General features: G+C 27.0%; 4 protein-coding genes across 5 annotated transcripts; 1 reads left to right on the top strand and 3 right to left on the bottom strand.

Moving 5' to 3' along the window:
* Positions 1-2,894: 2,894 nt before the first annotated feature.
* LOC124426601 (ufm1-specific protease 2) lies at positions 2,895-5,750 on the top strand. Its single transcript, XM_046968467.1, has 10 exons — positions 2,895-3,282; positions 3,362-3,571; positions 3,651-3,863; positions 3,964-4,107; positions 4,200-4,290; positions 4,375-4,635; positions 4,724-4,870; positions 4,956-5,076; positions 5,170-5,423; positions 5,494-5,750. The coding sequence occupies exons 1-10, from the start codon at positions 3,244-3,246 to the stop codon at positions 5,703-5,705; spliced, it is 1,692 nt and encodes a 563-aa protein (XP_046824423.1). The 5' UTR covers positions 2,895-3,243; the 3' UTR covers positions 5,706-5,750.
* A 320-nt stretch (positions 5,751-6,070) lies between these two features.
* LOC124426606 (mitochondrial import inner membrane translocase subunit Tim8-like) lies at positions 6,071-6,799 on the bottom strand. The gene is made up of 2 exons (XM_046968482.1): positions 6,556-6,799; positions 6,071-6,356 (listed from the first exon to the last, which is right to left on the bottom strand). The coding sequence occupies exons 1-2, from the start codon at positions 6,670-6,672 to the stop codon at positions 6,186-6,188; spliced, it is 288 nt and encodes a 95-aa protein (XP_046824438.1). The 5' UTR covers positions 6,673-6,799; the 3' UTR covers positions 6,071-6,185.
* A 386-nt stretch (positions 6,800-7,185) lies between these two features.
* LOC124428014 (COP9 signalosome complex subunit 1) lies at positions 7,186-9,654 on the bottom strand. The gene is made up of 5 exons (XM_046971563.1): positions 9,592-9,654; positions 9,162-9,457; positions 7,723-8,844; positions 7,522-7,656; positions 7,186-7,417 (listed from the first exon to the last, which is right to left on the bottom strand). Exons 2-5 carry the CDS (start codon positions 9,270-9,272, stop codon positions 7,340-7,342), a joined length of 1,446 nt encoding a protein of 481 aa, XP_046827519.1. The 5' UTR covers positions 9,273-9,457; positions 9,592-9,654; the 3' UTR covers positions 7,186-7,339.
* A 671-nt stretch (positions 9,655-10,325) lies between these two features.
* On the bottom strand, positions 10,326-11,495 carry LOC124428054 (small ubiquitin-related modifier 3). Of its 2 annotated transcripts, XM_046971661.1 has the most exons (4): positions 11,302-11,495; positions 11,092-11,217; positions 10,868-11,003; positions 10,326-10,800 (listed from the first exon to the last, which is right to left on the bottom strand). In XM_046971661.1, exons 1-3 carry the CDS (start codon positions 11,317-11,319, stop codon positions 10,869-10,871), a joined length of 279 nt encoding a protein of 92 aa, XP_046827617.1. In that variant the 5' UTR covers positions 11,320-11,495; the 3' UTR covers positions 10,326-10,800; position 10,868. The 2 variants fall into 2 exon arrangements, with proteins under 2 accessions (XP_046827617.1, XP_046827607.1); XM_046971651.1 differs by having other exon boundaries at positions 10,326-11,003.
* Positions 11,496-11,531: the final 36 nt, after the last annotated feature.

The following is an 11,531-nucleotide window of genomic DNA, read 5'->3' as shown; positions in this document are numbered from 1 at the left end:
CCGTAAATATACATATATACCACTATGTATCTTTAATATTTTCATTCTTCGACAACTCCAAATGCAATAAATGAACGATGCAATAAAAGAAAAGACGACAACCAATCTCAAAATGCTTATTACTATTCATTACCTTTTGTTCGTAGCGTATGCGATTTCAATGACATGTATGAACAAAATATAAACTTTCAGTGTGTTTCTCTAAGAAATTATTTTAGAATTCTAATATATCTATCGAAGTATAATTAGCAATGTAAAATAAATATAATTTAATATTTAGTTAATATATTACCGTCCGGAGACATAAAAATATATTTTTTCTTGACTGCTCGTAAAATGCCGGAGACATAAGTAGGGTTTTACACATTGTGCATTAAATGCTGGTGACCTATAAATATGTATTACAACATATATATATAATGTAATATAAAGGAAAGTTACAGACATTACATTCTACACGCAGACTACATTACATTCTACACGATAAAGTTTTCGCGCGTACAGCCCGGACCATAATGTGTTAAAATTAAAAAGAAAAGCCTGATAGTTCTTAAGTTATATAATTTAGATTTAGATTTTGATATATCGCAAGCAGTATCAACCCAGATCTCACCATGTGGAGGTTGCTGCTTATGGAAACCCACAGGTTAATGGTAACAATCATTTTACTTTTATATTATTATTCTTTTAAAATCAAATGAAATCTCAATCACGAATGAACTATTCTTTAAATATTAATTTACTATTCTCCGTGTACATTACATATCGTTTGAATAATTATAAAAATTCCTGGAAGCATTAATATTTCTAATCTTAGATATTTGAAACGATAGATCTTCGACATTTATTTGGCCTGAATGCAAAAGAAAATTAGTTCGATAATAATCAAAGTCAGTCAACGAATTACAAATTAAATCAATTAATTCAATTTCATACAAAATCGATATCAAAAATCAATATTAAAAGATAATAATTTGAGAAATAACGTAAGTGGATAAAATCGTTAGAGATGGTAAAGTTATGATAAAGTTAAAGGGACGAGAATGGTTGATATAGGTATCGTAGGTTGATGAGAAAGCGACGATACATTCTCGCAATGGGCGAGAACCCCAAGAGAAGTTATCTCGGCTAGGAAGTCGAAGTAATGTCTGTTATACTGATCTAATTCCTTTAAACGTGATAAGAAATTTCGGAACATTTGAAAGAGAAAGAGATAGAGATAGTGAAAGGAAGAGAAAGAGAGGGAGAGAGAGAATGACAAGGAAGGAAGGATTAACTAAAGGTGATCTTCTAACAAACGTGGTCCCCCCTCTCTCTCTCTCTCTAAACGTAAATGTGAGGTGAGTTTTAATACGAAATTAGCCAAGTTAAGAGCTAGTAAGGAAAGGATAGTCCATAGACGAGATATCAGACAGAGCTTCCTAAGTTGTTTCGTTCTATGAACACAAGGGAACACTATGCAAACCTTGTGGCATAGCTTCGCACTTCCACGTTCTGAACATTGTACATCCGTTAGGCGAGCTTCAACTTCCAAAGTCACTTATCCCCTTCTCTCTCTCTCTCTCTCTCTCTCTCTCTCTCTCTCTCTCTCTCTCTCTCTCTCTCTCTTCCTCAAACATTTCTCCAAATTTACATTTAGTAGGTAAAATCCTAGGTAGATACGGTTCTTTCGAGCTTATCCATGTATCACTGTTGACCTGTAAAACAACAATACAAAATGATTTCTATCATTTGAAGAAAATTCTGAAAGGAGGGAAAAAGAGAGAGAGAGAAAGGAAGAAAGAAAGAACTGACCATTATCAAAACATTCTCTAGTTGTATCTCAAGAATATCTCGACATAATGCCGACGTTAATAATGGTGTTTTCTATAAAAATAGAAGAAAATTACTTGAAACGTCACGTTTCGTGTTATTCATATAATGGAAGCCTTTTATTTTCTTAAATCTGCCGGAACTTTATTTTTCTTTTCTCTTCTTTTCTTTTATTTTGTTTTTTTTTTGTTGTTGTTTTTGTTTCTTAATATACCTTAAACGAAATAACAAACACCTGCTTCTTTCCAATACCATTTTATATTTGTATAAAAAAATATCGTCGAATTTGTTTTTTTTTAACTATAAAAAATGCGTAGATACAAATTAAATAGAATAAAACACTCATCAACCTCTTTTTTTTTCTTCTTCGTTCGATTGCAAATCATCGTTATCTCATCGATATTATTGCCAAAGTTTATTTATATCTCTTTGTTGGCCATTGTATTCGTATCAATTTGATTAAAACTCTCGTTTTACATATATACACCACGAATTTTATCACAAGTTTATCTTTCGTGCTGATGTTATTTTGTCAGTATAGAAAAATTATAGGTGAACGCCAGGGACCGATCGAATTTACAATTGACCGCCATCAAGTTGCGAAATATCTCGTGTACATTATGATATAGCGATATACCTATGGATTTAAACGAATTTCATATTTAGTTTTGTGATAACTCTGGCAACGTAATAATATCTCTACGATATATAAAAAAAAATTATTATACTAATTTTATAAAAAATGTATTTATAAATTGGAAATGATTCAACAAAAATCTATTTGAACTTGAATCTATTTGAATCTATTCAACGAAATTTACTTGAATTTTCAATAAGAAAAATGTAACCTTTTGATTTCTTTTTTTCTTTTTCTTTTTTTAATTACTTAAATTAGAATTCATACGTCGATTAAACAAATTGAGTTTGTTAAATTATTTTTTTCTTTATTTTATTCATTTTATTATCAAAATATTTTGTTCGATTCAATCATGCGATTCATCATGATAAAGATAATTTAAAAATCTACAGAATTTTGAAATCAATGAAATCTGTAATTTCTTCTTATCGACGCTCTGTCATTTAAATGATCTTAGTTAGTTGGCAGACCGTTAGATGGCGTTGCATAGTTTTTCTCATTAGAGAATAAGCGGATCCATTTTTTAAAACATTATATTTAGAGAGCACAGAAAACGATTGATACAATTTTAATTATCCAATTGACAGAATACCTTGTAAAGATTTCTTTAAATTCTTGTTCCGATCATTTCTAACACCTGTTAGTTAACGTCTTATGGAAACGTAATCTAAATTCGCGAATGCACGTCCAAAAAGTTACTATGTTTCAACTTATGAACATTCCATACGGAAGGTTGATTTGAAAATTATTACACATTTTTAGCCAATATCATTCTTGTAATTTTGTTTACAAAAATGCAGCCGAAATTACAGATTTTATCTAACATCATAGAGGTAATATAAAAAGCCTATATATATATGTGTGTGTATATATATATTTTACAAATAATTATTTACAATGCATTATTTTTAGAGATTAGAAAATGTAATTACTGCAGCTACAGGTCATTTATATGGAATAAAATATAATGATACATTAGCAATAATAACATTTAGTATTGATAATGATAGTGATGATACTTTTAATACTCTGTCATTTGAAAGTTTTTTACCTACAAATCTAGATCCTTGTGGAATATTATACATCAGAGAAAGTGATGGGAACATTCCTGAGGCAATCAAAGTAAGCAAAATATAATTTCAGTAATATATTATTTTCTTACAAGTGTTGTTTTAAACGATCGTAATTTATTTCTATTAAGAATCATGGAGTAGTTTTAAAATATTTCCTGGATAATACAAATGTAGAATGGTATTCTTATAACAATGGTGAATTAGAAAAATTTAATAATATTGAGATAATTAATGAAAATAAATTTAAAGAACAATTTGCATATGTTAGAATACAATTAGGTATACCGTTAATTGGTGAAAATGATAAAATATTGGATACACTGAAAAAAATTAATGAACAAGTAAGTTCCATTTAAAAATATTAATTATCATTTAATATATTTTTATAAGACGTTGATAATTATTATTATTTCGAAATAATTATACTATTATTGAAATAAGATTTCATCCGGAAAAGTAGCATTTTACTTTCCGTCGAAGAAGATCTACCTTTTTAGTAATAATGATGATGGTGATGTGGAAAATGCGCAACTCAAGGAACTTCTTAATGTTCTAAGGACGAATAGTGGATCTGTACATAATATAGTTAGTATAGAATATATTGAAAATTTTATTATGTCTTTATATAATCTATTTACTTTTATACTAAATAATACTTTTTAATATTTGTTTTCTAGAACGCAATATATGCAAATGTATTATTACAAATATCTAAAAGAGAACCTAACACTGCATGTAAACATGCTCCAGTATTGCATCAAGCAAAATGTAAGTAACACTTTGCTATAAAAATATATTTATATATTTTATATCAATATACTATTAATTAAATGTTTTCTTTGTATATTACAGATGCATTTGACAGTATAGAATATACTTTTAATATTGATAGATTAGTTTTAGTTAATCATGATGTAACTTCTATAGAATTATATAAAGCATTAGTCAAATCTATATGTCAATACATAAACATTGTAATAATGTTTTGGAAATCTAATCCTTATATCTGCACGGATTATGTAATCCCATTGGAATGGTTCTATTTTAAACCACGAATACTTGGACATTTATTAACAGTGCCTTATATAAATGGATGGGATGACGATAACATGAGTAAGTTAATTTATATAAAAAAAAAAAAAAATATATATATAAAAAGTAATCCAATACAAAAGTATACAGTATTACTTCTTCTTTTTAGCTTCATGCTTAAAGCAATTACACACAACATTGGCATTAGATTTAACAAGACCTTACTTCCGGCGTATGAACAGTGTGCAATTCTTTAACGATGTACAAAACAGCGATATGCTTATAAATCCCCACGAGTCTATTCCAAGCATTACAGGTATGACCATAACTTTTTCTTTATAATTAAAGCATTTACTCTATAAAAAGAATATAATATTACAAATATTAATTTTATCATTAAGATGGTAAATCAAGTATTGTGTATGGATTATATTCTTACCATCATTATATGCAAAATGAATTTGATGATAATGGATGGGGATGTGCTTATAGATCTCTTCAAACTATTATATCTTGGTATAGGTAAGATATTAAACAAGTTTCTATAAAAATATACTAATGCAATATGTATAATAATATACTATGATGCAATTTAGTTATATTTATACATTATAGATTACAAGGGTATACCAACATACCAATACCATCTCACAAAGAAATACAAAAGTGCTTAGTTGAAATAGGTGATAAACCATTTAATTTCATAGGTAGTAAACAATGGATTGGATCAACCGAAGTAGGTTTTATATTAGAAACTCTCCTTGGAATTAATATAAAAATATTATGTGCTTCGAACGGAGAGGAAGTATCGATTTTAGTTTCGGATCTCGCACATCATTTTGATACACAAGGAACACCAATTATGATTGGTAAGATTGGTAATAAATAATTAATTCAATCATTTCAATTAAATTAAAATTTGTATTTCTTTTTTCATAGGTGGTGGAGTATTAGCTCACACAATTTTAGGAGTAAATTATAATGAATCATCTGGAGAAGTAAAGTTTTTAATTTTAGATCCACATTATACTGGTCCTGAAAAGATAAGTACAGTAATAAACAAAGGATGGTGTGGATGGAAAACCAAAGATTTTTGGAGAAAAGATTCATTTTATAACATGTGCCTTCCTCAAAGACCTATATGTATATGATTTCAATAATCTAATATCATATTAAATAAAATACGTATAGGTTTATCAGTGTAATTGTATTACTTAAAATATGTTAATTGCACAATATGCATTTATTGTAATATAAACATTGTAATATAACAAAAAGTTTTATATGCCACTAAGTTCTATTTTTTTAATTATTTGTAAATATTACATCTCTATATATGAAACAAATTCATGTCATGTTGTATAAGGTATATTGCATTAATTTATGCAATATAATATGTCCTTACTATTCAAGTTATATATATATTACTACCATAAATTGTCCTTGTTTTTTAGTAATAATTTTAATAACCTAATAATAACAGAGTCCTACATATACATCAATGAAAAATTTTACATAAGCAAAGTTGTTGAAATATGTATTGTATATCCAAAATACAATTGCATATAAATTAAGTGACCTTATTATTTGAATTTATATATAAATATAAATATGTACGAATAATATACATTCTATATTCCTCCTGATTTCTGTAACAATTGAGCAAAACGGGAAGTAATAAGTAATGAAACGTCAATGAATCTATCCACACAATTATGTAAACACGTTTCTGTTCGACTATCCAATTTATTTCCTGGTTTATCAACACATTTATCCCAACATAATTCATTAAATTCGTGAATCTAAAAAAACACCATTAAAAATTAATGCAAGCATATATGACATAACCTTTTAATTGAAAAACATGAAGGACTGATTTTATAAAATATTAATAATGTAAAAAAGGTAAATGTAATTTTACGGATATTATAGTTTCATTTAAATATCATATTAAATGAAATAATTGTGTCCTATAATATACGTAATTACTTTTCTAATTACCTGTGCATTAAACCGTGCCGTTTCTTCTTGAATCGTTAAGAATTCTCGTAATTCGTTATCATCTTTCTTTGATTTAATGTCATCATCGAAAGAAGAACTATCAAGTATGGTCGACATGGTTTAATAAATGTAATTACCGTTGATAAAAAATAATAAATTCTTTTTTAATAATTTACTCTTAACTCACACGTGTTACAAAGCTAGAAGTCATGTAATATGTTTCGATATCTCGATATGTCTCAATAGTATATTCAAGATAAGGAACGTTCTCTTCTCTGATTGGTTCTTTCACTAATTGTAAATAAACATTATTTACAAAAATGTAACATAACGCAAAATGCCGAAAAGTATTATTTTTAATATTTAGATTATATCTTTATTTTTAATTAAATAATCTAGCATTATAAAACAAGACACTATCTATTACATTAATTTTTATTTATGATAGAAAAAAGTACAAAAGGTACACTAAGACGAATTAGTTATATTTAATATAAATAAATAGATATACACATTAAAAACAAATAGATAGTGTGTTAATAAATAATACTGATATTTTTTTGGAATACACATATATATATGTATGTATGTATATATATATATGTATATATACATATATATAATATCATGTTACTTATATACATTCTTTATTTTGAAAATTGAGGTACACTGGCATAAAATCATTGAATATAACTATAACAAATTACATTATATCTTAGCTGACCAGAAAAATTCAATATGGATATAGAAGTAAACCAATCAAGATCTGAACGTATAGAGTATTTCAATTTCTTTGAGCTAAACTGCTATTTGCAGGTGCTACTGACATTTCTCCTCCTTGCGTATTATCACGCTGTGGACTCTATACAAACAAATTCCTCATTATTATGCATATTGAAAAAATAATATTATTAACAAATATTAATAATATTAAGTAATAAACAGAAGGAGGATTATTATTTGTACCTTTACATGAATTTGTTTTTTTAACATAGCTGCTCTCAAAATTAACATGCGTGTACGTCTCTGATATTCTTTACCAACACCAATAGATTTTTCAAACGTTGTACTCCGTTGATCAACATCTTTCGCATATAAAATCTGAAATAAAATTCAATAAAAATTATAACACCTCATTAAGCCAAAATTTTTATTAAATAATATTACCTTATTGTGAGAATCAATACGAGCTTGAATTTGTCCATCAAGAATAAGTTGCATTAATTCATCTTCTAATTCTGGGACTGTTCTATTAAATGCAGTTGCCATTCGTCTCATGTCAGCACTTAAATATGGACTAAAGTATTGGATCAATGCTCTATTTCGGATTTGTGTGTACAAAACATTTACATGTGGTGCTATATAAATATCTAGAAGTATATTATCCTTTATCTCATCGAGTAATTTTAAACAAGACGCATATTTTGATTCATAAAATTTGAAAATAATATCTCTTAGTTGTGGTTCCAGTTCTAGAAATAATTTGAATGAACTACTAAATATAACTTGTTTTTGTAACTCGTGTCTATCAAAAGTAGCCAATGCACAAAGGCCTCCATAAAGTGCTACATTTCCAGGTGAAAGTAAATCTGGACAGTCACAATGATCTAATGATGCCTGAAGAAAATGTCTTGCAGCCATTTTGTATTGTCTTGTAGCTAATTCTGCTAATCCAGCTGCAACCTTTAATTTTGTAATTATAGCCTGATTGTTGTCTTTGCTGTGAAGATCTGGAAAATCTGGTGTACTTTCAGCCTTAGTTACATAGCTAAGCACGTGCGACCAATTTTGTAAATAAACTGAAACCTTAATTACATTCAAGCACATATTAACAACATGCTTGCCACTGGTACAATAATCTCGTGCTCTAGAATAACATTTTAAAGCATTGACAAGATCACCACAATCTAAGTAATGATCACCTAAATCATCATGACCTCTTCTTATGCTTTCTTTGATTGAATTACTTTTGTAATTTTTGAGATCTGTATCAAATTTTTCTAATTTTAAAGCGGCCTTTTTAGTACGTGATTCTAGCCACATTTGATCTATTGTTAGCATATCTTGAGAAGTTGATTGTGCCGCAATGTCTGGTAATCCAGAGGAACCAGTACATTGAAGAAGCTTTTTATGTAAATTTGTATAAAGATTAACATTATAAGTAGTCATCACATAAGCAATTGCCATCTTCAATGCTTCTACTCTTAACATAGGACAATGGTCTGCTATATACATGAGCCTATATAATTTGGCAAGACCGGTATAACTATTGGCATAAACTTCCAAATCCTGAAAATAATTATATAATTCCTATCAATACGATAGAATTAATATATATATATATATATATATATATATATATATATATATATATATATATATATATATATATATATATATATATTAAAGAATTTTATTTATTAATATAGGCAAAATAAAAATTTTTAATGGGAAATAAAAATTACAAAAAAGGAAGTTGCAAAAAAGAATTACATTTTCAATTTATCTTTTACCAATGATTATATTTGAAATGAGAAAAAAAAAGAAAATAAATAAATAAAATCTCAATGTATATTTTTAAGGTTATTCGTATTGTTGGTACGTACCAATGTTGGATTTTCAACGATATATGGTTCTTCTTCGGCATTGTCATTATCTTCTGCCGGAACATCAACTTGCATAGGCTCTACCACATTTGGTTGTATATTTGCAAACATGATATAATATATTAATTTAAATCCAAGAGTATTAACATTCTACGAATCTATCGATGTCCGAAAAAAACTTTATATACCGGTTCGTAAATAATTCTTTGTATGAGTGAGAAAGAATACATCCACCCTTTCAATATCTTTTGTGTGTTATCTATCTATATTATCGAATTCACACTTATTAACTGTAACTGTAAAATAAAATAGAACTATCTAGAGAAGAATCGTACAATATATATATATATATATATATATATATATATATATATATATATATATATATATATATATATATATATAAGAAAATTAAGAATATAATACATACGGTAAAGGAATGTTAGTACTTTTCTATATCTTTCGTTAATTCTATCAAATAAAATTTATTTTTTCAAACACCAAAACAATGTGCAAAATTGATAATATTATTCGTACGAAATTAATAGTATGATTTTATTATTATATATATGTATATATATATGATTTAAAATGAAAATAATCGCGTACCGTACATCAATGCAAATAGGATTTGTTGCGCTATCTACAGTTACAAACGTTTACTATGCGCGACCATATTTCAAATCTATTATATATATTTGCATAGTATTTTATTATCGACATCAAGATTAAAATAAAAAACAATAATTGAATTAATTATTTTCTTTCAATTTGACAAATTCTTTTTTACTTCCTTATTGATTCGTATACATAATCAAAATATTGTTATCGCATAATCATATCGAATACTATACTATGATAGACATAGGCGAATGTTGATCTTTAAAGATAATATGATTATTTATATTCTGTATAATATTACATAAATATTATTATAAGGAAATTGATAAGGTGTTATATTAAATAGCAAAAGAAAATATTTATAAAAAAGATAATACAGAGTTTATTCTTGTTGATTTATAAAATAACATTAATTTCACAAAACATTTAATTATAAAATGCAAAGGACGTTTAAAGACCTTAATGTAAGATATTTTCAGATATTAAAATAATATTCATGTAGTTGTGTGTTCCTGTATATCTTGCAAATACAGAAACAGAATATTTACAAATAAAAATTTATTATTTAAAACGTATATTATTACACTGTAGAGAATTTTCTTGAAAATGTTCACATATACAAAGACTTCTGCCTCATAGAAACTTATGTCTGCTTACATAATGGTATATAACATTGTGTTTTTTCAACATGTTATACAATCTACACTTAAAAAAGTTGTTTTTATATTATCAAATAATTGTAAAACAGTCGCTCATTCAATATTCTAACATATTAAATGTGTGTGACAATTAATGAACCTTTAAGACACTATAGAGAATAACATTTTTTATCTTGAAGTACACGATCAAAAAGTTCAAGCAACAGGCTAATATTTATTTGTAAATAAGAAAACATACCAAAAATATTAGAAAAGAAATATAATGTATTTACCGCCTTAGCACACTTTAATAAGAAGCACATGACCAAGACGGTCATATGCAAAAAGATAGCACTAACATCTCTTATGAAAGATATACACTGGAACAATAAATTTTCTTTTAGTCCGTTTGTAAACTTTTCTGTGGTGTATTAATATATTCTCAACCTCAACACGTTCCCCCTGTTTGTTGTTGATAAACTTCTATTGTATCTCCTTCTTCCATTTCAAGACTCGTTGGTGTATCCAACTCATTTATAGGCTGTCCATCAAATCTAAATCTTACTGCCGCTATTGCCAAGCCCTATAAGATAATAAAAATATCACTTTATTGTAACACAATATATAAATAATAAAAAGGAACAATATAGTATATAAAAGATTTAACTTACTACACGATCACAATAAGCATTCATTAATTTTCGAAGAGGTGTATGCTTCTTAATTTTAAACTGTACTACTGCATTATCCTGGCCTAAAACTTTTAAATTTATATGCTCTGATTCTGTTTTAGTCTCCTATAAGAAAAAACGATTTTTCAAAAAACTGCTTAACCTTATGCACTGTAAACAGTATTATTTTTGCAGGTTATAAAACGTTACCTTCTTTTCGTCGGACATGATTAAAGTTTAAAAAAAATCGCTATTAATTTTGTCGAAAGATGCTTTATTTCTTAGAAAACACTTAATAGATGAAATACTAGATTTACCTAGTATATTATCGATATATTATATATTTGCCAAATATCCCGCTTCTAGCTTTATAGCAATACTCACGACATTTCGATGATACATGAACTGTATATATTACAGTTGGCTATACCTTATTTTAT

The sequence above is a fragment of the Vespa crabro genome, chromosome 1 (assembly GCF_910589235.1).
Source record: "Vespa crabro chromosome 1, iyVesCrab1.2, whole genome shotgun sequence".
Classification (NCBI taxonomy): domain Eukaryota; kingdom Metazoa; phylum Arthropoda; class Insecta; order Hymenoptera; family Vespidae; genus Vespa; species Vespa crabro.
The sequence above is the reverse complement of the archived record's forward strand: the minus strand, read 5'-3'. Positions and strand labels throughout refer to the sequence as shown.

Excerpts from the sequence above, each read along its gene's own strand:
- LOC124426601 (XM_046968467.1), top strand. The coding sequence starts at position 3,244 with ATGCAGCCGAAATTACAGATTTTATCTAACATCATAGAG. Across the intron at positions 4,291-4,374 it reads AGTATTGCATCAAGCAAAAT|ATGCATTTGACAGTATAGAA; the intron begins GTAAGTAACACT and ends TGTATATTACAG. Across the intron at positions 5,077-5,169 it reads ACTATTATATCTTGGTATAG|ATTACAAGGGTATACCAACA; the intron begins GTAAGATATTAA and ends TATACATTATAG.
- LOC124426606 (XM_046968482.1), bottom strand. The coding sequence starts at position 6,672 with ATGTCGACCATACTTGATAGTTCTTCTTTCGATGATGACATTAAATCA. Across the intron at positions 6,357-6,555 it reads CGGCACGGTTTAATGCACAG|ATTCACGAATTTAATGAATT; the intron begins GTAATTAGAAAA and ends GTGTTTTTTTAG.
- LOC124428014 (XM_046971563.1), bottom strand. The coding sequence starts at position 9,272 with ATGTTTGCAAATATACAACCAAATGTGGTAGAGCCTATGCAAGTTGAT. Across the intron at positions 7,657-7,722 it reads GTATTGATTCTCACAATAAG|ATTTTATATGCGAAAGATGT; the intron begins GTAATATTATTT and ends ATTTTATTTCAG. Across the intron at positions 7,418-7,521 it reads AAAAACAAATTCATGTAAAG|AGTCCACAGCGTGATAATAC; the intron begins GTACAAATAATA and ends TTGTTTGTATAG.
- LOC124428054 (XM_046971651.1), bottom strand. Across the intron at positions 11,004-11,091 it reads ATGCTTATTGTGATCGTGTA|GGCTTGGCAATAGCGGCAGT; the intron begins GTAAGTTAAATC and ends ATTATCTTATAG.